Here is a 27,767-nt window from a genome sequence, read left to right as displayed (position 1 = left end):
AATCCTCAAATGGGCAGAATTTATTTTGTTGAGTAAAATAAAATAAAATAATGAAATCCCAACAATTTTCTGAACGAGAAAAAATATTTGCTCAATTCAAAATATCAATAAATTTATGGGGTTTTGGTGAGGCTACCGTGATTTTTATTTTTACCCAAAAAAAAAATTAATATAAATAACTACGGTTTAGCAAGATTTTTATTTTTGTTCAAACCGTACAGAATATATACGGTCCGGAATTAAAATTTCGAACTGTATATAATATTTACGGCCCGAATATAATATTTACGGTCCGAGTTCTAAAAATCACGGCGAGGAAAAGAAGAGAAAGATGAGTTTAATTAGGGGTGGGGTCCGATTGTAGGTGAAATAGGAGAAAAAAGGTTTTGAGTGGGGATGGGGTCCACTTATCACAAAATTCAAAAGAGAGAGAGAGTGCGCATGCATCTCATTGGTTGGAAATTTGGAAATTTATTTCCTTCTCCAGGAAGGAATAACAAAATGAGAGAGAGAATGGATTTTAATGGGATGGGGTCCACAAATAAAAGAAAGGATGAGAAGTTTGAGGTGGAATCTGTGTGGCTTTCTATAGTGCTGGATCTTGATAAGAGGTTTTCACGGTTTAGTGAAACAATTATCTGTGCCATTTTTCTTATTTATTTAATTATATTGAATTATTATTCTTTCTTGCTAACTCTTAGATTTAAAGTTTCATAATAACATTTTATGTAGTGTCCTATACTCGTTTAAAAGTTTATGGTTTTCTACACCTGTTTGCCAAGAGAAATTTGGATTTTCTTAAATGTGCAAACAGGTGTAGAAAACCATAAACTTTTAAACGAGTATAAGACACTACATAAAATGTTATTATGAAACTTTAAATCTAAGAGTTAACAAGAAAGAATAATAATTCAATATAATTAAATAAATAAGAAAAATGATACAAATAATTGTTTCACTAAACCGTGGGAACCTCTTATCAAGATCCAGCACTATAAAAAGCCACACAGATCCCACCTCAAACTTCTCACCCTTTCTTTTATTTGTGGACCCCACCCCCATTAAAATCCCTTCTCTCTCTCCTTTTGTTATTCCTTCCTGGAGAAGGAAATAAATTCTCAAATTTCCAACCAATCAGATGCATGCGCACTCTCCCTCTCTTTTGAATTTTGTGATAAGTGGACCCCATCCCCACTCAAAACCCTTTTCCTCCTATTTCACCTACAATCGGACCCCACCCCTAATTAAACCCATCTTCCTCTTCTTTTCCTCGCTGTGATTTTTAGAACTCGGGCCGTAAATATTATATACGGTTCAAAAATTTAATTCCGGACCGTATATATTCTGTATGGTTTGGGCAAAAATAAAAATCTTGCTAAACCATGGTTATTTATATTAATTTTTTTTTTGGTAAAAATAAAAATCACGGGTGAGGCTATGCGTATTCTTAGGTTGCGCTTCGGAAGCCCATTATTGTTTAGAAACAGGCCTTGACCTAGTTGCTGTGAACTTGTGAGCCCACGGACCTGATCGACTTAAATCGGATCGAAGAAGCAAGATCTTACTTTTTAAGTCGAGATCCATCGCTAATCAACTGTGTAATTAATATACCCGTTATAGTTTTATAATTTTCTTAATTTGTGAATATTTTTGGGTTATGTTTTCGCGGGGATTCATGCTCAATAATGTGTATCTATCATATATGTCAAAATATAATCGAGATTCTTGCAAGATTTTGCAATTCACAACTCGAAAATACAAGGAGACCGGAATACTATTGAATTCCTTCCAATTCATATTAGGTTTAAGATTGAAGGCATTTATTTTCACAATAATATAACTTAAAACTGAAAAAGAAATTGTAACCTTCTCTTTGCTAAACAAAAAGTTTGCCCAGTCAATTGAATCAACCCTCTCTATAGCTCTTGATCTAAGCAGCAGCTCCAATGTCACCATTTCTATTACTAGAAACGGAACTTCAGCTGGTGCTTACTGATGCTGTTGTATAGTCTATTATAGTATTATTTGTTGCTTGCTTTACCTAGTTTAGATGTCTAACTGTCTGTTTTGTATAATTCCTACTCCTTGCAGAACTTCTATGTTGTTATATAGTTGCCTCTGTATTAGACTTGTTTCTTTTGTTTGATTCAGAGTTTGTCTCAGAGTTCTGCTTTTGTAATCCAAACTATTAAGTTTTGTAATGAAACTGATAAGAATACCCACTTTTGTCAAAATAAAAATAAAAAAAAGAATATAACATTTACACAAACACATGCATTTACACCACATCAATGATACTCTTAGTATGGCATATCAAAGTAGTACATATAATAAATCTCCTAGCACAATTGAACCATCAGGCACAGAAACAAATCAACTTTCCTGATCATCTGATAAATATAAGATTTTACAGGTGTGAAAATTTTAATATTGTACTGCTAGAGAGAAGACAACTATATGTATGCAATGATTAAACTTGTCACCTTCTTCCACATAACATAGTATGACAGATAGTTCTGTTGCACATTCTCCCTTGCAGTATTGACAAATACTTGATACCAAAAATAGCATTGATAAAAAACCATAAAGAGTAGAGAAAACAAGACGCAAGACAAGGGGTGGTAACAACAATACAACACATTTTTGTTTTAAAAAATTACTCTTCTTTTCAAAGAAGCAACATCCATTTCCAGATTATTTCTTCATAAAACACAAGTTACAAAAAATAAAAACCAAATCTAGTGTTTGAAACCCTCACTGTAAAACCATCACACCATCTCATTCAGTCCATTCCACCTCATAAATTTCCAACATCCAGTCGCCGAGCAACTTCAAACGATGCAAAATCATCAACAGTAGCATACTCGATTTGCTCTATAGACAGCTCTCTACTCGCCCAGTCGCTGGTCTTGACCCATATACCTTGGTTTCTCCATGTGCACCCCCATAATTTCCCTTACCAGACTCTGCAACCCCCAGTGCCTCATCTCATTCCGGTCCATTTCCATTACTGCAAAGTCCCGTAAATCATAAGCATGTGCTACCTCCAGTTCATACCTGTTTAACCACAGTTACAATTTAAAGAAAAGCATAAAATTAACACAGCACTCCCAGAAATCCCTTCCCTCCCAATTTATTTCACTGAACACATTTTTTACAGCGTGTTTCTTTCTTTTTCAATAATACAAAGAGCAGAGAGAAGGAGAGATATAAATAGAATAACAGAAGGCATCAAGCACCAGCCTAAAATCTACTTTCTTATTTTGTTTTTCCTAAAAATACAACAAATAGAATTGCAAAGAAATAATTATGATTCAATGCACAGATATGCTCCAGGCATGTAAATTTGTCATTCCATATTTGCACCAATCACAGCAAATCTTCCTTTAATTAGAATATTCCAACACTCCCCCTCAAGCTGAACCGTAAAGTTCGTTGGAGGTCAGCTTGCCTGCAAATTTCTGAAAATCTCCTTTAGACAGAGCTATGGTAAATATATCTGCCAACTGATCACGATTTTGAAGATACAACGTCTCTATTGTCCTGTCCAACACCTTTTCTCTTATGTAATGACATGCCTTCTTCTAAGTAAATTTTCAACTTCGTAGTCATGTTGTAATCATTTTTCATAGTTTCGACAAACATGTTGTAATTCTTTGAGAAATCAACTTTTGGTTTCTTTACCCTTACGATTGGCTCCTCAACTTGTTGTTTCGAATCTCTTATTTGATACACCTGAAACAATCGACAACATGAATCAAGAACTTTTTCAACTTCGCTCGCATAATCATTACCATAAATCTTCTTATAGTAATAAGTTATGAGAACTGTCTTAGACCTTGGATCCAAAAGTGCGGCAACCCCTATGAGAACTGTCTTACCCCAATATTTCTCATATTTTTTTCATTCATTCTTCTTAATGCCATATTCGCAATGGTTAAGTTGAAATCTAACATCCAATTTCGCAAATCCAATCTTATTTCACAAATGTTAGAAAAATAAAGGCTGGTCGTTGTGTATTTTGTCCCAGAAAACAATTCTATTGTAGTGTAAAAAATATTTAATTTTTCACTTATAATTCTAGCATTCTCCCAATCTTCGTCCAATGGCACGGTTTTGTATTGTGTATCCCGTATTTTCAACGATGAAAAATATCCTTATATGTTAGGACTATTTCTAACATATTATAGATTGAATTCCATCGTATTTTAACATTATAACATAACTTTTTGGTACAACTGATTTTACATTGTCATGCCGTCTCTTCAATTTTTATTTTTATTTTTTTAAGAGTACAGGACTAATATACACAACTAGCACGAATTTTTTTCTAAACTTGGACCAATTACATCGAACCCATCCTTTACGATTAGGTTCAAAATATGTGCGCAACAACGCATGTGCAAAACAGACCCACCTAGCAAGAGTTGTTCACTTTCTAATTTATTAACCAAAGCCTCAACTACTCCATCATTGGAATAACAATTGTCAACAATTATAGTTGACAACTTACTATCTAAATTTCAATCTAAAAGAACATTCATTAAGTGCTCCACAAGTACATCTATGGTGTGGGGAGAAGGTATGTATTGGAACCTACAATTAATACTTAAGTTTAGCACAATTAACACTTAATTTCATCACATAAGTAAATAATAAGTTTCAATAGTACCTTAATATTCACTGCTATAGATGCCATGAATCATCCATAAAATGTGCAGTACGCCATATAAGACTTCTTTTGGTTGTCTGCCGTCCTCATGTCGGTTGTAATTGCCACTATCCCTTCATTGCTCTCTAATTGGACCATAGTCTTCTCCATTCTATTCGTATAAAGTTTAAGAACATCACTCCTCATAGTGTTACGGCTTGAGATTTTGAACAATGGTTACAAGTTGTTGTGTTCGCACAGAATATATGCTACAAAGTTTAAGTATAGCAAGCTATACCTTTTAAACCTTTGTTACACTCTGTCAAATCAGATAGCAAGTGTACTATCCTATCGATGAGTATGCTCAGGTATCGATCCACAGGGACGGAAGAAAATAACCGGACTTATCCTAAAGTTACTTAAAATTCTAGAAGTGAGAGAAATTGATTTGGTTTAGTTCTAACAATTCTAATGATTTATGACAAGTTTAAAAAAGCAATAAAAAGAATTAAAGTTGTTTTCAATTAATAAAAAGGCGTTTCCAGGGTTCAGATTTCATTTCTGTTCAGCCCCGAGGCATACGGCCCGTATGGCTTCCCATACGGCCCGTAGGGGACCCCGAGTTAATGCTGCATCTACTGTTTTCTGTGTTGATACTAATGTTTAGGGTTTCTATCGACCAGATCTAGATACCTAACCTCAACTTTCGCATTTTGGACTAATACCCGATTACCGGACTCAAATACTTCCCTCTTAGATGCGTTAAACCTCAACTTTTGCATTTTGGCCTAATTTATCTAAGTTACTTGTTGGTTTACTAAAAGTATCCAAGGACTTTCGCCTCAAGGAAAGTTTCACCTTTCGGGTACTCCTTGGTTTAACCCTACTTCATATACTTTATTCGGTTGGATTAAATGTCATAGACTTGGCTCCTAACACTTAGATGTGCGCATTCATCTAACGGGATGACTAATCAATTCAAGCAAGCACAAATAAAACAATCAAAATACTACTCAACAAAGTAAAAACAAAGCATTCAACACAAAATCCAAGTAGCATGCAAACAAAACCAAACTAGAAACTATATCTTAGCCCTAGAAACAAAGTAAATTAACTACTCATGTTCATAAGATAACACAAATAACAGAAAATAAAAGAGTTCATGACAAAACAGTGGAGAAATCCGAAGATCCGTTGCAAACTCGCGTTTTTCCACTTCTCTTCCTCTTCTCCTCCTTGTCTTTTGCTCCAAGAAAGCTTGTCCAAGTTCCAGTGGTGAATCCCCCTTTTTTTTGGTGAGGAAATATCTCATTTAATGCCCTGGATCGCGTGTGTAAAGGCTTCCTTTTCGGCCTCCTTAAATCAAGCTCAAATCAGATCCTGCTGGATTTTTCCGATTTAGCACCCTACAGCCCGTAAGGGATCCCATACGGCCCGTAGGGCTGTGTTTTGTCTTGGAGACTCTGTGCCTCTATTGTGGAACCTTCTGTGTGGTTGGGCAGATCCTGTACGGCCCGTAGGGTATGTCATACAGGCCGTATGAAAAATTGTCAGATCCAGTTTTTCGCCCTTTTTCCTGCAAAATACCAAACAAAACATAGCAGTACCACATTTCTTCGAAATATAAGTAAAAAGTCCACATTTATAGGCTTTAAAACACAGGTTTAAGTACGAATTAGGGCTGTAAATTAGACATAATATGGAGATATCATGTTGACAAAAATCTTGAACCCCACCGGCCATCAAGCGAGAGAGGATGCTCGTGCAACACTACCATCTGCACAATATCTATTCTACAAACCCCTTGATCAAATTCATAATTTGATATGGTAGTTTTCCCTTCTGATTTTTTAGTGACTAACAATTTTTGAAAAACTTGAGGGAATTTTTGTTGTTTTTTCTTTAAACAAAGACTCTACATGGGATCTGAGATGTCGTGTACCACTGTTGGCGCTTGTTGCATAATTGCGGTTGTAGTACTTGCATACCGCCCTCATCTTGTTACCAATCATCTTCTTCGTCATATGCTCCCACATATCAGATTTCAAATTGGATGTATCAACAACATCTGGCCGATTAGGAGTACTTGATGACGGTGTTGCGATTGCAGCCGCACTTGATGCATGTGTCGCACTTGTTGCCGATGTCACATTTACAACATCACTTGCTGGCGGTGTTGGAGCAGAGCCCTCTCTAGGAGTAGAGGTTTACTTCCTTTTGATTACTCGGTTCTTGCAAAGTTGCCATGATAATATCTATAGGGGTTGCCATTTTGCTTACAAATAGAATAGTATTAGACCCAATTGCATTCATTTAACACATTGTTCATAAAAGCATATAATTTCAGCACAATTCAACACTTGATCTCATAGCATAATTTAGCATTTAAAAAAAATTCAGCACAATTCAACACTTAGAAAAGTTCATCTTTTAAAAAAATTCAGCACAATTAAGCAATTAAAAAAATTTCAGCACTTGAAAAATTCTACACTTGAAAAATCCAATTTTTTTCTTACTTTTAAACTCAACCATGTCATTCTCTTGATAAAAGATGCCAAAGCAAAAGCACATTCGCAGTTGCTGGGTTACTCTAAAATCATCAAAAAGAAATTTATTTACCTTGATTCACTTTCTTTTATAACTTGCAAGATTAAATAAAATCACAGCTACCTATATCATCTTTCCTTCTGCTACAAATAAAAACATAATAATAATTTTTAGAAAAGAATAAAACAAAACTTGACATTTCATTAGTTGATTTTTACTTGAAAAGAGAGAACCTAATTTTCTTACATGAGTTTAGCCCTATCACTCAGTTCATAGGCAGCAATGACGAACATAAAAGGACAATACTTTACCCAAGTGCTCCAATGACTTGTTGCTTTGGGAATTTTGAAAGTCATTGGCCACTTGGGTATAGTTCCTTTTATTTTCGTATCGGATCCCGAACCTGTGAGGAGGAGAATGTCCCACCAGGTGTGCCAAAACTTGTACGGCGCTGAGAGTTGCACTAGAGAAGGGGAAATCAGATTTTGGATATGTGCTGATCCCTTAGTGCAATGGGGAACATTTGCTCCTGAACTTCTCTCAGCATTCTTTTCGGTTCACACTTGTGACAGGCCTACCAATTCATAATCAGCCTATCAGAGTTTTATTATTTGATTGTGGGGATGTTTAACTCCCGATGGGCGCAAGCCCCCCTGTGAATTACATCAACAGACCTTTTGGGTGCAAACTGAATACCTCGTTCATTACAGGATTTACGTTTATTTTGGTGTAAACTGAGTAATAGGGCTAAAAGAGGGCTCATGTAAGGTTCATTTGGTTGTTTGGTAGGTTCTCGATTGGTTTGGACATGATTTGGATATTTATTTTGGATATGTGTGCATATGCATGTGAATTTACATTTTTTAGAACATATGAAAATGCATGAAAATACGTCAATTGTATGATTTATACTTAAGACATTGTGTTTTAACATTATTTTTATATTTTTATTTAAAAAATATGTCAAGAGAGGGTATTTTGGTCATTTCAAGTTTTGTCCAAAACTTGGATATATTCAATTACTACTCAGAATTGGAGAGAATTGAATTTAGGTTCATAGTTTGAGTCGATTTGGACTTAAAACGAAGAAATTATGACCAAAAAGGACTTGAAAAAGCTTTTCTGTAAAGTTTTTGTACTTCTTGTATTTGTAAATTTTCAAGGACCTGAGAATGTAATTTAAGCTTTTAATAGGGTATGGAGTGCAATTTGGGCTTCCAAGGGACTGTTTGAAGGAATTTTATGTTGTCAGGGACTTATTTGTAAATTTCCAAGGGCTTCTCTGCAAATTTTGTATAAAAAGAGGAGTTTATATGCAAAAGGGCATCATTTAATAATTTTAGGGCTTGTAGATTAGTACTACGCCCTCAAGATTTGGATATTAGGCCTTTGAGATGTGCACTCGCCACTAGATTTGGTCACTAGACTTTGTGATTGGCATATTGGGCTTTGAGATGTGTGCAGAGACTTGATTCTAACAGCCTTTGAGATTTAGGCTCAAAAACTCAATATGTGTGCTAGGCCTTTGATAAGTTGTTTGGGGCCTTGGATTTATGACAGATGGGCTTTGAGTGTTGTATTAGGGTTCTAAATGCCCTATTATCTTGCCATATAGAGACACTACTAGAGTGCTCCAAATACCTTCAATTGAAGTGTTGTATCAGGGTTGCAAATGCACTATTATCTTGCCATATGGAGACACTACTAGAGTGCTCCGAACACCTTCAGTTGGAGTGTTGTATGAGGGTTGTAAATGCCCTATTATCTTGTCATTTATAGACACAACTAGTGTGCTCCAAACACGTTCAATTGGAGTGCTGTATTGGGGTTGTAAATGCCATATTATCTTGCCATGTAGAGACACTACAAGAGTGCTCCAATAATTTCAGTTGTAGTGTTGTATCAGTGTTGTAAATGCACTATTAGCTTGCCATATAGAGACACTACTAGAGTGCTCCAAATATCTTCAATTGAAGTGTTGTATCAGGGTTGCAAATGCACTATTATCTTGCCATATGGAGACACTACTAGAGTGCTCCGAACACCTTCAGTTGGAGTGTTGTATGAGGGTTGTAAATGCCCTATTATCTTGTCATTTATAGACACAACTAGTGTGCTCCAAACACTTTCAATTGGAGTGCTGTATTGGGGTTGTAAATGCCATATTATCTTGCCATGTAGAGACACTACAAGAGTGCTCCAATAATTTCAGTTGTAGTGTTGTATCAGTGTTGTAAATGCACTATTAGCTTGCCATATAGAGACAGTACAAGGGTGTTCCTAACACCTTCAATTGGAGTGTTATATTATGGTTGTAAATGCCCTATTATCTTACTAGATGGAGACACTACAAGAGTGCTCGAAACACCTTCAATAGGAGTGTCGTACGGGGGTTGTCAATACCCTATTATCATGCCATTTAGAGGCACAACTAGAGTGCTAAAAACACTTTCAATTGGAGTGTTGTATGGGGGTTGTAAATGCCCTATTATCATGCTATTTAGAGACACAAATAGAGTACTCCAAACAACTTCAATTGGAGTATTGTATTAGGGTTGTAAATGCCATATTATCATGCCATTTAAAGACACAACAGGAGTGCTCCAAAAACCTTCAATTGGAGGGTTGCATTAGGGTTGTAAATGCCCTATTATGTTGTCATTTATAGACACTACTAGAGTGCTGCAAACACCTTCAATAGGAGTGTTGTATTGGCGTTGTAAATGCCCTATTATTGTGCCATATAGAGACACAACTAGAGTGCTCCAAACACCTTCTATTGGAATGTTGTATTAGGGTTGTAAATGCCCTCTAATCTTGCCACATAGAGACACTACTAGAGTGCTCCAAATATCTTCAATTGAAGTGTTGTATCAGGGTTGCAAATGCACTATTATCTTGCCATATGGAGACACTACTAGAGTGCTTCAAACATCTTCAGTTGGAGTGTTGTATGAGGGTTGTAAATGACCTATTATCTTACCAGATGGAGACACTACTAGAGTGCTCGAAACACCTTCAACAGGAGTGTCGTACGAGGGTTGTCAATACCCTATTATCATGCCATTTAGAGACACAACTAGAGTGTTAAAAACACTTTCAATTGGAGTGTTGTACGGGGGTTGTAAATGCCCTATTATCATGCTATTTAGAGACACAAATAGAGTACTCCAAACAACTTCAATTGGAGTATTGTATTTCGGTTGTAAATGCCATATTATCATGCCATTTATAAACACAACTGGAGTGCTCCAAACACCTTCAATTGGAGTGTTGCATTAGGCTTGTAAATGCCCTATTATATTGTCATTTATAGACACTACTAGAGTGCTCCAAACACCTTTAATAGGAGTGTTGTATTGGCGTTGTAAATGCCCTATTATTGTGCCATATAGAGACACAACTAGAGTGCTCCGAACACCTTCTATTGGAGTGTTGTATTGGCATTGTAAATGCCCTATTATCTTGCCATATAGAGACACTACTAGAGTGCTTCAAACACCTTCAATTGGAGTGTTGTATTAGGGTTGTAAATGCCCTATTTTCCTGCCATATGGAGACACTACTATAGTGCTGCAAACACCTTTAATTGGAGTGCTTTATGAGAATTGGAAATTCCCTATTATCATGCTATTTAGAGACACAAATAGAGTACTTCAAACACCTTCAATTGGAGTGCTGTATTGGGGATTTAAATGCCCTATTATCATGCCATTTAAAGACACAACTAGAGTGCTCTAAACACCTTCAATAAGAGTGATGTATTAGGGTTGTAAATGCCCTATTATCATGCCATTTAAAGACACAACTAGAGTGCTCCAAACACCTTCCATTGAAGTGTTGTATTAGGGTTGTAAATGCCATATTATCCAGCTATATGGAGACACTACTGGAGTGCTCCCAATACCTTCAATAGGAGTGTTGTATTAGGGTTGTAAATGCCCAATTATTGTGCCATATAGAGACACAACTAGAGTGCTCCAAACACCTTCAATTGGAGTGTTGTATTGGCATTGTAAATGCCCTATTATTGTGCCATATAGAGACACTACTAGAGTGCTTCGAACACCTTCAATTGGAGTGTTGTATTAGGGATGTAAATGCCCTATTTCCCTGCCATATCGAGACACTACTATAGTGCTGCAAACACCTTTAATTGGAGTGTTTTATGAGAATTGGAAATGCCCTATTGTCATGCTATTTAGAGACACAAATAGAGTACTCCAAACAACTTCAATTGGAGTATTGTATTACGGTTGTAAATGCCATATTATCATGCCATTTATAGACACAACTGGAGTGCTCCAAACACCTTCAATTGGAGTGTTGCATTAGGGTTGTAAATGCCCTATTATATTGTCATTTATAGACACTACTAGTGTGCTCCAAACACCTTTAATAGGAGTGTCGTATTGGCGTTGTAAATGCCCTATTATTGTGCCAAATAGAGACACAACTAGAGTTGTCCAAACACCTTCTATTGGAGTGTTGCATTTGGGTTGTAAATGCCCTATTATCTTGCCATATAGAGACACTACTAAAATGCTCCAAACACCTTCAATTGGAGTGTTGTATTGGCGTTGTAAATGCCCTATTATTGTGCCATATAGAGACACAACTAGAGTGCTCCGAACACCTTTAATTGAAGTGTTGTATTGGCATTGTAAATGCCCTGTTATTATGCCATATAGAGACACTACTAGAGTGCTTCAAACACCTTCAATTGGAGTGCTTTATGAGAATTGGAAATTCCCTATTATCATGCTATTTAGAGACACAAATAGAGTGTTCCAAACACCTGCAATTGGAGTGCTGTATTGGGGATTTGAATGCCCTATTATCATGCCATTTAGAGACACAACTAGAGTGCTCTAAACACCTTCAATTGGAGTGATGTATTAGGGTTGTAAATTCCCTATTATCATGCCATTTAAAGACACAACTAGAGTGCTCCAAACACCTTCCATTGAAGTGTTCTATTAGGGTTGTAAATGCCATATTATCCGGCCATATGGAGACACTCTTGGAGTGCTCCCAATACCTTCAATAGGAGTGTTGTATTAGGGTTGTAAATGCCCTATTATTGTGCCATAAAGAGACACAACTAGAGTGCTCCAAACATCTTCAATTGGAGTGTTGTATTGGCATTTTAAATGCCCTATTATTGTCCCATATAGAGACACTACTAGAGTGCTTCAAACACCTTCAATTGGAGTGTTGTATTAGGGTTGTAAATGCCCTATTTCCCTGCCATATCGAGACACAACTATAGTGCTGTAAACACCTTTAATTGGAGTGTTTTATGAGAATTGGAAATGCCCTATTATCATGCTATTAAGAGACAGAAATAGAGTACTCCAAACACCTTCAATTGGAGTACTGTATTAGGGATGTAAATGCCCTATTATCATGCCATTTAAAGACACATCTAGAGTGCTCCAAACACCTTCAATTGGACTGATGTATTAGGGTTGTCGATGCCCTATTATCATGCCATTTAAAGACACAACTAGAGTACTCCAAACACCTTCCATTGAAGTGTTGTATTAGGGTTGTCAATGCCATATTATCCAGCCATATGGAGACACTACTAGTGTGCTCCCAATACCTTCAATTGGAGTGTTGTATTAGGGCCGTACATGCCCTATTATCTTGCCATATAAAGACACAACTAGAGTGCTCCAAACACCTCCTATTGGAGTGTTATATTAGGGTTGTAAATGCCCTATTATCTTGCTATCTAGATACACAAGTAGAGTGCTCCGAACACCTTCAATTGATGTGTTGTATTAGGGTTGTAAATGCCCTATTGTCTTGCCATATGGAGACATTACTAGAATGCTCCAAACAACTTCAATTGGAGGGTTGTGTGAGGGTTGTAAATGCCTAATTATCTTGTCATTTATAGACACAACTAGAGTGCTCCAAGCACCTTTAATTGGAGTTTTGTATTTGGGTTGTAAATGCCCTATTATCATGCAATATAGAGGCACTACTAGAGTGCTCCAAACACCTTCAATTGGAGTGTTGTATGAGGGTTGCAAATGCCCTATTATCATGCCATTTAGAGACACAACTAGAGTGCTCCAAACATCTTCAATTGGAGTGTTGTATGAGGGTTGCAAATGCCCTATTATCATGCCATATAGAGACACTACTAGAGTGCTCCAAACACCTTCAATTGGAGTGTTGTTTGAGGGTTGCAGATGCCCTATTATCATGCCATTTAGAGACATAACTAGAGTGCTCCAAACACCTTCAATTGGAGTGTTGTATTAGGGTTACAAATGCCCTATTATCTCGCCATACACTACTAGAGTGATCGAAATACCTTCAATTAGAGTGTTGTATTTGGGTTGTAAATGCACTATTATCTTGCCATAAAAATGATACTACTAGAGTGCTCCAAACACCTTCAATTGGAGTGGTGTATTAGGGAAGTAAATGTCCTATTACCTTGCCATATGGAGACACTACGAGAGTGCTCCAAACACTTCAGTTGAAGTGTTGTATTAAGGTTGTAAATGCCCTATTATTATCTTCCCATTTAGAGACAGAACTAGAGTGCTCCAAACAACTTCAATTGGAGTGTTATATGAAGGTTGTAAATGCCCTATTCTCTTGCCATATGGAGACATTATAGAGTATTCAAAACACCCTCAATTGGAGTGTTCTATTAGAGTTGTAAATGACATATTATCATTCCATTTAGAGACACTACTAGAGTGCTCCAAATACCTTCAATTGGAGTGTTGTATTAGGGTTGTAAATGCCCTATTATCATGCCATTTAGATACACAACTAGAGTGCTCCAAACACCTTTAAATTGGAGTGTTGTAATAGGGTTGTAAATACCCTATTATCTTGCCATATGGAGACATTACTAGAGTGCTCCAAACGAAGAATTAGAGGGTTGTGTGACGGTTGTAAATGCCCTATTATCAAGCCATTTAAAGACACAACTAGAGTGCTCCAAACACCTTCCATTGAAGTGTTGTATTAGGGTTGTCAATGCCATATTATCAAGCCATATGGAGACACTACTAGAGTGCTCCCAATACCTGCAATTGGAGTGTTGTATTAGGGTTGTAAATGCCATATTATCTTCCCATATAAAGACACAACTAGATTGCTCCAAACACCTTCTATTGGAGTGTTGTATTAGGGTTGTAAATGCCCTATTATCTTGCTATTTAGATACACAACTAGAGTGCTCTGAACACCTTCAATTGATGTGTTGTATTACGGTTGTAAATGCCCTATTATCTTGCCATATGGAGACATTACTAGAGTGCTCCAAACAACTTCAATTGGAGGTTGTGCGAGGGTTGTAAATGCCCTATTATCATGCCATATACAGACACAACTAGAGTGCTCCAAACACCTTCAATTGGAGTGTTGTATTAGGGTTGTATATGCCCTATTATCTTCCATTTAGAGACATAAGTAGCATGCTCCAAATAACTTCAATTGGTGTGTTATATGAGGGTTGTAAATGTCCTATTATCTTGCTATATGGAGACACTACTAGAGTGCTCCCAACACCTTGAATTGGAGTGTTGTATTAGGGTTGTAAATTCTCTATTATCATTCCATATAGAGACACTACTAGAGTGCTCCAAACACCTTCAATTGGAATGTTGTATTGGCGTTGTAAATGACCTATTATTGTACCATATAGAGACACAACTAGAGTGCTTCAAACACCTTCAATTCGAGTGTTATATGAGGGTTGTAAATGCCGCTATTATCTACCCATATGGAGACATTACTAGAGTGCTCAAAACACCCTCAATTGGAGTGTTGTATTAGGGTTGTAAATGCCCTATTATCTTCGCATTTAGAGACACTACTAGAGTGCTCCAAATAGCTTCAATTGGAGTGTTGTATTAGGGTTGTAAATGCCCTATTATCATGCCATTTAGATACACAACTAGAGTGCTCCAAACACCTTCAATTTGGAGTGTCGTATTTTCTTGTCATATGGAGACATTACTAGAGTGCTCCAAACACCTTCAATTAGAGAGTTGTGTGAGGGTTGTAAATGCCCTATTATCATGCCATATAGAGACACAACTAGAGTGCTCCAAACATTCGTGCCATATAGAGACACAACTAGAGTGCTCCAAACATTCGTGCCATATAGAGACACAACTAGAGTGCTCCAAACATCTTCTATTGGAGTGATATATTAGGATTGTAAATGCCCTATTATCTTGCCATATAGAGACACTACTAGAGTACTCCAAATATCTTCAATTGAAGTGGTTTTTCAAGGTTGTAAATGCACTATTATTTTGCCATATGGAGACACTACTAGAGTGCTCCAGACACCTTCAATTAGAGGGTTGTGTGAGGGTTGTAAATGCCCTATTATCATGCCATATAGAGACACAACAAGAGTGCTCCAAACATATATGCCATATAGAGACACAACTGGAGTGCTCCAAAAACCTTCTATTGCGTTGTATTAGGGTTGTAAATGCCCTATTATCTTACCATATAGAGACACTACTAGAGTGGTCCAAATACCTTCAATTGAAGTGTTGTATCAGGGTTGCAAATGCACTATTATATTGCCATATGGAGACACTACTAAAGTGCTCCAAACACCTTCAGTTGGAGTGTTGTATTAGGGTTGTAAATTCCCTATTATCATGCCATATAGAGACACTAGTAGAGTGCTCCAAACATCTTCAATTCGAGAGTTGTATTGGTGTTGTAAATGCCTATTATTATGCCATATAGAGACACAACTAGAGTACTCAAAACACCTTCTATTGGAGTGTTGTTTTAGGGTTGTATATGCCCAATTATCTTGCCATATGGAGATACTACTAGAGTGCGCCAAATATCTTCTATTGGAGTGATGTATTAGGGTTGTAAATGCCATGTTATCTTGCCATATAGAGACACTACTATAGTGCTCCAAATATCTTTAATTGATGTGTTGTATCAGGGTTGTAAATGAATGCACTATTATTTTTCCATATGGAGACACAACTAGATTGCTCAAAAGACATTCAATTGGAGTGTTGTATGAGGGTTGTAAATGCCCTATTATCATCCTATTTAGAGACACAAATAAAGTCTCCACACAACTTGAATTGGAGTATTGTATTAGGGTTGTAAATCCCCTATTATCATGCCATTTAAAGACACAACTGGAGTGCTCCAAACACCTTCAATTGGAGTGTTGTATTAGGGTTGTAAATGCACTATTATCTTGTCATTTATAGACACTACTAGAGTGCTGCAAGCACCTTGAATTGGAGTGTTGTATTTGGGTTGTAAATTCTCTATTATCATTCTATATAGAGACACTACTAGAGTGCTCCAAACACCTTCAATTGGAGTGTTGTATTGGCGTTGTAAATGCCCTATTATTGTACCATATAGAGACACAACTAGAGTGCTCCAAACACCTTGAATTGGAGTGTTGTATTTGGGTTGTAAATGCACTATTATCTTGTCATTTATAGACACTACTAGAGTGCTTCAAACACCTTGAATTGGAGTGTTGTACTTGGGTTGTAAATTATCTATTATCATTCCATATAGAGACACTACTAGAGTGCTCCAAACACCTTCAATTGGAGTGTTGTGTTGGCGTTGTAAATGCCCTATTATTGTACCATATAGAGACACAACTAGAGTGCTCCAAACACGTTCAATTCGAGTGTTATATGAGGGTTGTAAATGCCGCTATTATCTAGCCATATGGAGACATTACTAGAGTGCTCAAAACACCCTCAATTGGAGTGTTGTATTAGGGTTGTAAATGCCCTATTATCTTCCCATTTAGAGACACTACTAGAGTGCTCCAAATAGCTTCAATTGGAGTGTTGTATTAGGGTTGTAAATGCCCTATTATCATGCCATTTAGATACATAACTAGAGTGCTGCAAATACCTTCAATTTGGGGTGTCGTATTAGTGTTGTAAATACCCTATTATCTTGCCATATGGAGACATTACTAGAGTGCTCCAAACACCTTCATTAGAGGGCTCTGTGAGGGTTGTAAATGCCCTATTATCAAGCCATATAGAGACACAACTAGAGTGCTTCGAACAACTTCTATTGGAGTGTTGTATTAGGGTTGTAAATTTCCTATTATCTTGCCATAGATACTACTCGAGTGCTCCAAACACCTTCAATTGTAGTATTGTATGAGGGTTGTAAATGCCCTATTATATTGCCATATGGACACACTACTAGAGTGCTCCAAACACCTTCAATTGGAGAGTTGTATGAGCGTTGTATGAGCCATATTATCATGCCATTTAGAGACACAACTAGAGTGCTCCAAACACCTTCAATTGGAGTGCTGTATTAGGGTTTCAAATGCCCTATTTTCTTGCCATATAGAGACACTGGTAGAGTGTTCCAAATACCTTTATTTAGAGTGTTGTATTAGGGTTGTAAATGCACTATTATCTTGCCATATAGAGATACTACTAGGGTGCTCCAAACACTTTCAACTGGAGTGTTTTACTAGGGAAGTAAATGTCCTATTACCTTGCCATATGGATACACTACTAGAGTGTTCCAAACACCTTCAATTGGAGTGTTGTATTAGAGTTGTAAATTCCCTATTATCATGGAATATAGAGACACTACTAGAGTGCTCCAAACACCTTCAATTGGAGAGTTCTATTGGTGTTGTAAATGCCATATTATTGTACCATATAGACACACAACTAGAGTACTCCAAACACCTTCAATTGGAGTGTTGTATAAGGGTTGTAAATTCCCTATTATCATGCCATTTGGAGACACTATTAGAGGGCTCCAAACACCTTCTATTGGAGTGTTGTATTGGTGTTGTAAATGCCATATTTTCTTGCCATGTAGAGACACTACAAGAGTGCTCCAAACACCTTCTATTGGAGTGTTGTATTAGGGTTGTAAATGCCATATTATCTTGCCATATAGAGACACAACTAGAGTGCTCCAAACACCTTCTATTGGAGTGTTGTATTAGGGTTGTAAATCCCCTATTATCATGCCATTTAGATACACAACTAGAGTACTCCAAACACCTTCAATTGGAGTGTTGTATTAGGGTTGTAAATTCCCTATTATCATGCCATATGGAGACACTACTAGAGTGCTCCAAACACCTTCAATTGGAGAGTTGTATTGGTGTTGTAAATGCCCTATTATTGTGCCATATAGAGACCCTACTAGAGTGTTCGAAACACCTTCAATTGGAGTGTTGTATTAGGGTTGTAAATGCCCTGTTTTCTTGCCTTATGGAGACACTACTAGATTGCTCCAAACATCATAAATTAGAGTATTTTACGAGGGTTGTAAACGCCCTATTATCACACCATATAGAGACACTACTAGAGTGCCGCAAACACCTTCAATTGGGGTGTTTTATGTGAGTTGGAAATGTCCTATTATCATGCTATTTAGAGACACAAATAGAGTACACCTAACAACTTCAATTGGACTGTTGTCTTAGGGTTGTAAATGCTCTATTATCATGCCATTTAGAGACACAACTAGAGTGCTCAAAACACTTTCAATTGGAGTGTTGTATGAGGGTTGTAAATGCCCTAATATCATGCCATTTATAGACACAACTATAGTGCTCCAAACACCTTGAATTGGAGTGTTGTATTAGGGTTGTAAATGCCCTATCATCATGCCATTTAAAGACACAACTAGAGTGCTCCAGACACCTTTAATTAGAGTATTGTATTAGGGTTGTAAATGCTCTTTTATGTTTTCATGTATAGACACTACTAGAGTGCTCAAAATACTTTCAATTGGAGTGTTGTATCAGGGTTTGAAATGTACTATTAGCTTGCCATATAGAGACACTACTAGAGTGCTCCTAACACCTTCAATTGGAGTGTCGTATTAGGGTTGTAAATGCACTATTATCTTGTCATATGGTGACACTACTAGAGTGCTCGAAACACCTTCAATAGGAGTATTGTACGAGGGTTGTAAATGCACTATTATCATGTCATTTAGAGACACAACTAGAGTGCTGAAAACACCTTCAACTGGAGTGTTGTATGAGGGTTGTAAATGCCTTATTATCATGCCATTTAGAGACACAAATTGAGTGCTCCAAACACCTTCAATTTGAGTGTTGTATTAGGGTTGTAAATGACATATTATCTTGTCATATGGAGACACAACTGGTGTGCTCCAACCATCTTCAATTCGAGTGTTTTATGAGAGTTGTACATGCCTTATTAGCGTGCCATATAGAGACATTACTCGAGTTCTCCAAACACCTTCAATTGGAGTGTTGTATTAGGGTTGTAAATGCCTTATTTGTGTGTTGTATTGGGTTCTAAATTCCCTATTATAGTGACATATGAAGATACTACTAGAGTGCTCTAGACACCTTCAATTGGAGTGTTGTACGAGGGTTGTAAATGCTCTATTATCGTGCCATATAGGGACACTACTAGAGTGCTCCACACACCTTCAATTAGAGAGTTGTATTAGGGTTGTTAATGCTCTTTTATCTTGTCATATGGACACACTACTAGAGGGCTCCACACACCTTCAATTGGAGTGTTGTATGAGGGTTGTAAACGCCCTATTACCATCCCATTTAGAGACACAACTAGGGGCGCCAAACACCTTCAATTGGAGTGTTATATGAGGGTTGCAAATGCCCTATTATCATGCCATTTAAAGACACAACTAGAGTGTTCCAAATACCTTCAATTGGAGTGTTGTATTAGGGTTGTAAATGTCCTATTATCATGTCTTTTTGAGACATAATTAGAGTGCTAGAAGCACCTTCAACTGGAGTGTTGTATGAGGATTGTAAATGCCATATTATCTTGCCATATGGATACACTACTAGAGTGCTCTAAACACCTTCAATTCTAGTGTTGTATGTGGGTTGTAAATGCCCTATTATCAAGCCATTTTGAGACACAACTAGAATGCTCCAAACACCTTCAATTGGAGTGTTGTATTAGGGTTGTAAATGCCTTATTATCTTGCCATATAGAAACACTAGTAGAGTGCTCCAAACACCTTTAATTGGAGTGTTATATTAGGGTTGTAAATGTCCTATTATCTTGTCATAGGCTCCAATCACCTTCAATTGGAGTGTTGTATGAGGGTTGCAAATGCCCTATTATCATGCCATTTAAAGACACAACTAGAGTGTTCTAAACACCTTCAATTGGAGTGTTGTATGAGGGTTGTAAATGCTCGATTATCTTGCCATATGGATACACTACTAGAGTGCTCGAAACACCTTCAGTTGGAGTGTTGTATTAGGGTTGTAAATTCCCTATTATCATGCCATATAGAGACACTACTAGAGTGCTCCAAACACCTTCAATTGGAGAGTTGTATTGGTGTTGTAAATGCCTTATTATCATGCCATATACACTAGTAGAGTGCTCCAAACTCCAATTGGAGTGTTGTATTAGGGCTGTAAATGTCCTATTATCTTGCCATAGGCTCCAAACACCTTGAATTGGAGTGTTGTATTAGGGTTGTAAATGCCCTACTATCTAGCCATCTGGAGGCACAGCTAAAGTGCTCCAAACACCTTCAATTAGAGTGTTTTATTAGGGATGTAAATGCCCTATTATCTTGCCATATGACACTACTAGAGCACTCCAAAATACTGTAGTTGGAGTGTTGTATGAGGGTTGTAAATGCCCTATTATCTTGCTAGAGACACTACTAGAGTTCTCTAAACATCTTTAATGGGATTCTCGTATTGGGGTTGTAAATGTCATATTATTGTGTCATATAGAGATACTACTAGAGAGCTCCAAACACCTTCAATTGGAGTGTTGTATTAGGGTTGTAAATGTCGTATTATCTTGAAATCTGGAGACCCTTCTTAAGTGCTCCAAAAACCTTCCAATTGGAGTGTTGTATTAGGGTTGTAAAAGCCCTATTATCTTGCCATCTGGAGACACTACTAGAGTGCTCCAAACACCTTCAATTGGAGTGATGTTTATGGGTTGTAAATGCCCTATTATCGTTCCATATGGAGACACTACTAGTGTACTGCAAAGACTTTCAATTGGAGTGGTGTATTAGGGTTGTAAATACCATATTATCTTGCCATCTAGAGACACAACTAGAGTGCTTCAAACACCTTCAATTGGAGTGTTGTATTAGGGATGTAAATGCCCTATTATCTTGTCATATAGAGATACTACTAGAGCGCTCCAAACTCCTTCAATTGGAGTGTTGTATTAGGGTTATAAATGTCATATTATCTTCCCATATAGAGACACTGGTAGAGTACTCCGAACACCTTCAATTGGACTATTGTATTAGGGTTGTAAATGTCAAATTATCTTGGAATCTGGAGACACTACTAGAGTGCTCCAAACATCTTCAATTGTGGTGTTGTATTAGGGTTGTAAATGCCCTATTATGTTGTTATATGGAGACACTACTAGAGTGTTCGAAACATTTTTAATTGGAGAGTTGTATTAGGGTTGTAAATTCCATACTATCTTGCTATCTGGAGACACTACTAGAGCGCTCCAAACACCTTAAATTGGAGTGTTGTATTAAGGATGTAGATGCCTTATTATCTTGCCATATAGAGACACTACTGGAGTGCTCCAAACACCTTAAATTGGAATGTTGTATCAGGGTTGTAAATGCCCTATGATAGAGAGACATTACTAGAGTGTTCCAAACACCTTCAATTGGAGTGTTGTTTGAGGGTTGTAAATGCCCTATTATCTTGCCATCTAGAGACACAACTAATAGTGCATTTACAACCCTAAGACAATACTCCAATTGAAGGTGTTTGGAGCACTATAGTTGTGTTTCTATATGGCAAGATAATGTGGCATTTATAATCCTAAAACAACACTCCAATTGAAGATGTATATAGCACTCTAGTAGTGTCTCCAGATGACACGATAATAATGCATTTACAACCCTAATACAACACTCAAATTGAAGGTGTTTGGAGCACTATAGTAGTGTTTCCATCGCAAGATAATAGGGCATATACAACTCTAATACAACACCCGAATTGAAGGTGTTTGGAGCACTCTTGTAATATCTTAGGATGGCAAGATAATATGACATTTACAACCCTAATACAACACTCCTGATGACAAGATAATAAGGCATTTGCAATCCTAATACAATACTATCAATAACTTGGCTTGTTGATAATGCCAAAACATATAGCGAAAATCATTACTTTTTAGTACAGAGAATAGTGAAAAAGCGTGTGCAAAATACCCATTTTTCCAAATTATTCACCGCAAACGTGTTTTAAGGCTATTTTGGCAGGTTTTGGAGAAAGTTGCGAATTTAGGCCGAAAACGGTGCAAAAATGTCATATTTAAGCTAATTCTGAAGATGACGTCAAAATAGGGCAACACATGGATTATGCAAACACTTCACACGAAGTGCACAACATGCAACATGGTGAAATTCACTGAAATTCGGTTAAGTACAGTGCCTTATGGCTCAGCTATGTCGCATGCGGCATAAATGCCTATGTCGCAGGGGCACACAGATTGAATTTGTGGACTGTCTAGTTTGGATTAAATCTCAGCCGTTGGACAACAACCTTCTAGAAGAACGAATCTCCAGATGTGACAGGCCTTGTCTCGCCTTGAAATCTAAGTTTAGCACTCCAAATATAGCATTTTATGCTGGCACCCATGATCTCCCATGATCTCCATGTTCTCCATGACTCCTCACCCATACTATATAAACCCCTATTGTAATAGGAATTGGTGTGCATAAACCCATAGGCTAGGCTAGGCTATGCTATATTTGGCACCCATTTTATGCTACAACTACCTCTACAGGGGATCCCCCACCCCTTTTGGTGCACCCTACTTCTCATGTAGTGGGTACTACTAGAATTGGAGCGGATCCCATCGGTATTCAAATTTCCTCACGCGCCCAGCCCTTTGGATAAATTTTACAAACTGCCCTCTTTTTAGAAAAGATCAAACATTATGCCCTCCTCTTAAAAAAATTGTCAAAGTGCCATTGTAGGACCCGCCCAAGTAAAATATTTACCTCCATTGTGTTTACTTTCACTATTTTCCTTCTCCTCTTCGGCACCATGTTTCCTCTGCACTGCCCTTGTCTCTCCTCCATACCACGTCACTGTCTTTCCTTCGCACCGCCTCATTGGAACTCCTCCGGACTTGCTTTTCGCCTCTCTGATTCACCTCTTTCCCAATGCCTCTCCTCTGCACATAGCCCAATTGCCGTTAGGTTTGCTCTCCTCCCCTTAAACCTTGTTATACCTATTACAGATAAATATTATAAACATTAAAAATATATTTGGAAATTATTATACGGTATAGACGAGTACCTGGGTTCAATTTATGAAGAAGAGCTGATGAAACCAATTTGCTGAATAACTTCTACTTGGTATTGTCATACTATATTCTTTAATCCTCATCCAACTAAGCCAACGCATGTATTTACCTTGTTGGTACATTTTATACTAAACGCCTATGCTATGAACTTCTATCAGAATATAATTTTTGATATCTTAGTAGATTGATATAATATATTGCTAAAATTGAAACTACAGGAATGTAGCAAGGTCCACAGGACAAGAGATAGATGACAGATATGCTGGAAGTGATAGAGGCTGCAAACATATACCAACCTGGCTTAGCCCGGACTCATACGTACATTATAAGCGACTGAAGGTGATTGCAGCAGGGACTAACAATAAGATGGACTGGAAACAGGCTCCTTTTAGTTTCTATTTTTATTTTTTACTTTTTCAAATCATTTTAGCTATCTTTCTCTTTTTCAATACCAGTAGATAGGTTTATTTACCATTAGCTATGTATCAGTTTTTTAGTGTATCCTTTACTGTAATAAACATCTCTATTTTAGTATTTTATCAATGCAAGCATACCTACAAATTTTTCTCAAAAAAAAAAAAATTGCTTGCCCATATCAGGAAATATTTTTATCAACTAAAGTTTCTATACTCGATACGAGTGCTTGATGTTTTCATTTTTAGTCAGACGTATGTAAGAATGTTGATGTGGTATATGTGCCTTTTGATACAATGTAGTCCTCTTAGATTTCAATGCCTTTTCTAATTTGTTATGGTATATTTTTATGTCATTGATTTGCTGGTGATATAAAGGAATTAGATGATTTCAGAACTCAATTTAAATCTACATGCATTTATGAGGCAGTTGGTTTCTACATAAATTAATAATATAATAAAATATTAAAAATAAATTATATGCTTAATATTACACTCATTTGATGTTATTAAAAATAAATGACTCATAAGGAATTAAATGTGGTATAAGAAAGTTAACAATAATGGAGCCTTCTTTATTTGACACTTTCTAAAAGAAAAAATTCCAAATTAAAAAGCCTACAGGAGAGAGTAACGTGGAGAGAGAAGGGGGGAGAGGAAGGGGAGGGAAGTTTGGGGCCCACAAGGATATTTTGTCAAGAAATTTAGAGAGGGGGTATTTTGTTTGATCTTTTATGAAAGATGGGTAGTTTGTAAAAATTCCCCGATTCGAGCCCCTCTCTAGCTACACATGTTGTGACTCATTTTGTTCACCCAATGACCACGCGCACTAAAGATAACACCAGAAAGAAAAGGCAAAATCCTAATTTTGTTGCTTTTTCCACTATTGCCTTATTACCAACGAGCATAAAACTTGCAAACAAGCCAAAGATCAATCCGAATGGATGCAAGTGATGAAAACCAAATTTGAGGCACTCAAAGAGAATGGCAGTTGGATTCTTATTTCTCCTTCTCCCAATCAAAATGTCGTTTGGTTGCAAATGGGTCTATAAAATTAAAAGACATGCCGACGGGTCTCTTGAATGTTACAAAACACGTATAGTGGAAAAAAGATTCCATCAAGAAGAAGGGGTCGATTTTTTTGACACTTTTAGTCTGATAGTCCACCCTACTACAATTCAGGTTGTTCTTACACTTGCTATTTTCTATAGTTGGGGCTTCGACAATTAGATGTTCAAATGCCTTCCTATATGGTGATCTTCAAGAGACGGGTTTCATGCAACAATGATGAGCATAAATTATGTATACTTTTGCCTAGGGTTAACTTGACCAATTTCTATGCATTTAGGTTAATTTAGTTTAATTTAGTTTAAAATTATACCAAGAATCAAGTTATTGCCCAATTCTATTTAAATTTCAACAAATGGAGCAAATTATAGATCTCCTCGCAATTTCTCTGAAAAGTGGTAGAACACTAAAAACGGAGCTACGAATAATGAGTTATGCCCATTTGAAGTTTGGTTCACAGCTGAAGCAGAGGCAGTACATGGACCGTGCAGAAAGCAGACAGAGCACCCCTGGCCGAATATAGAAATTCCAACTTTCGACATATTTTCGTATTTTGGCCATATCTTGGCCATACGAACTCCGTTTTAGGCAAATAAAAGCTTGCTGGAAAGAGGAAAACGAGATCTACAATTTTAGGAAAGTTATAAATTAGAATTTATAATGTGCAAGTCGCAGAAACCTTTTATAAAGGCATCAGCTGAAATTTATTGCCATATCTCATGAGATCTTGATTGACTGACCTTCCATCCTTGGTTGCTTGCTCTCCAAGTCACAAAATAGCTATAAATGAGAGGGAGGCTGCAGGAGAAAGGATATCTCCCCTTCGGGGAGGCCATCTCTAAGACACCACCATTCTTCTCCACTTTATTTCTAGGGCTTGGAAAGAGGAGGCTCAGCTTGGAGCTTGATTTCTTAGAGTTTTATCATTTCTTTCTTCTTTCTATTTGTTTTGTTTTCTCTTTAACTATGCTAAAGTAGACTTTTTAGTTTCTAGGGTTATGATGTAGTCGAATACTTTGCTTTATATGCTAGTTATTTGAATCTGTGTTGTTATTTGTGTTTGCTTGCTTATGTAGTATTTTAATTGCTTAGTTGAAATTGTTTGAATTATTCTTGGTTTACTGTTAGATGTATGGCCACATCTTTCTTGTATTTTGGCTCTGATCTTTCTCTCAACCAGACTAAGTATATGAGGTAGATTTGTGAGCCGACAGATGAAACCAAGTAGTATCCGAAAGGTGAAAATTTCCTTGCGTCAACAGACGGAGGTTACCTTTAGTAAACCAGACAAGTAACTTGGGTAGAATACCAACAGATGACAGTTGAGGTTTCGAAACCTGAGAGGGCAGAAATTGCAATTCCAATGCCGAGTTTATTAAACCAAAAGACGAAAGGTGAGGTTTAGGAACATCAGGTACGGTCAATAGCACCCTACACAAAGCTGCCGACACAGAAACAAATAACTGCTGTATTAACTCGAGGGCTACATGGACCGTGTATGAAAGTACACAGCCCGTGCGTGAGAGTGCATGGACCGGGCACCGAGAGGCAGAGTTGAGATGAAGTCAAAAATCCTAGAAACCCTAGAAACCTTTTTTTTTATTCTTTCTAAAACTAAAACCAAAACCAAAACCAAAACCAAAAATCTTTATTGTTTTAAGTACAATGAAATTATCATTTCTCACTTCTAGATTTTAGTTAACTTAAGTAGAGTCTGGTAATATTCAAACCGTCCCTGAGGATTGATACCTGATAATAATACGCGACAGGATTGTATACTTGCAATCTAAGTCGAAAGTGTAATCAAGGTTAAAAAGTATAGCTTGCTATACTTAAACTTTGTGTATTACCTTTTGGTGTAACAAGTTTTTGGCTCCGTTACTGGGGATCGAATTGGGTCACCCGCGTGACAGGCAGGAATACTCACCACTATACTACAAAAACTTGTTACACCAAAAGGTAATACACAAAGTTTCAGAATAGAAAGCTATACTTTTTAACCTTGATTACACTTTCGACTCATATTACAAGTATACAATTTTGTCGCGTAGTATTATCAGGTATCGATCCTCAGGGATGGTTTGAATATTACCGGACTCTACTTAAGTTAACTAAAATCTAGAAGTGAGAAATGGTAATTTGATTGTACTTAAAACAATAAAGATTTTTTGTTTTGGTTTTAGAAAGAATTAAAAAAAAAAGTTTCTAGGGTTTCTAACTTCATCTCAACTCTGCCTCTCGGTGCCCGGTCCGTGCACTCTCATGCACGGGTCGTGTCCAATGTACACGGGCCGTGTACATTCATACACAGTCCATGTGGTCCTAGAGTTAATACAACAGTTATCTGTTTCTATGTTTGCAGCTTTATGTAGGGTGCTATTGACCGTACTTGATGTTCCTAAATCTCACATTTCGTCTTTTGGTTTAATAAACTCGGTATTGGAATTGCAATTTCTGCCCTCTCAGGTTTCGAAACCTCAATTGTCATCTATTGGTATTCTACCCAAGTTACTTGTCTGGTTTACTAAAGGTAACCTCTGTCTGTTGACGCAAGGAAATTTTCACCTTTCGGCTACTACTTGGTTTCACCTATCGGCTCACAAATCTATCTCATATACTTAGTCTGGTTGAGAGAAAGATCAGGGCCAAAATACAAGAAAGATGTGGCCATACATCTAACAGTAAACCAAGAATAATTCAAACAATTTCAACTAAGCAATTAAAATACTACATAAGCAAGCAAAAACACAAATATCAACACAGATT

General features: G+C 37.1%; 1 protein-coding gene across 1 annotated transcript in view; it reads right to left on the bottom strand.

Moving 5' to 3' along the window:
- Positions 1-2,707: 2,707 nt before the first annotated feature.
- LOC144547079 (uncharacterized) overlaps positions 2,708-27,767 on the bottom strand; it is a 44,883-nt gene continuing 19,823 nt past the window's right edge. Inside the window, exon 2 of the mRNA XM_078295685.1 lies at positions 2,708-3,057. Coding sequence (XP_078151811.1) covers positions 2,889-3,057 — 169 coding nt within the window. The 3' untranslated portion in view covers positions 2,708-2,888. The remainder of the gene's footprint in view (positions 3,058-27,767) is intronic.

This window comes from Carex rostrata, chromosome 30 (assembly GCF_964058835.1).
Source record: "Carex rostrata chromosome 30, lpCarRost1.2, whole genome shotgun sequence".
NCBI classification, from domain to species: Eukaryota; Viridiplantae; Streptophyta; class Magnoliopsida; order Poales; family Cyperaceae; genus Carex; species Carex rostrata.
The sequence above is the reverse complement of the archived record's forward strand: the minus strand, read 5'-3'. Positions and strand labels throughout refer to the sequence as shown.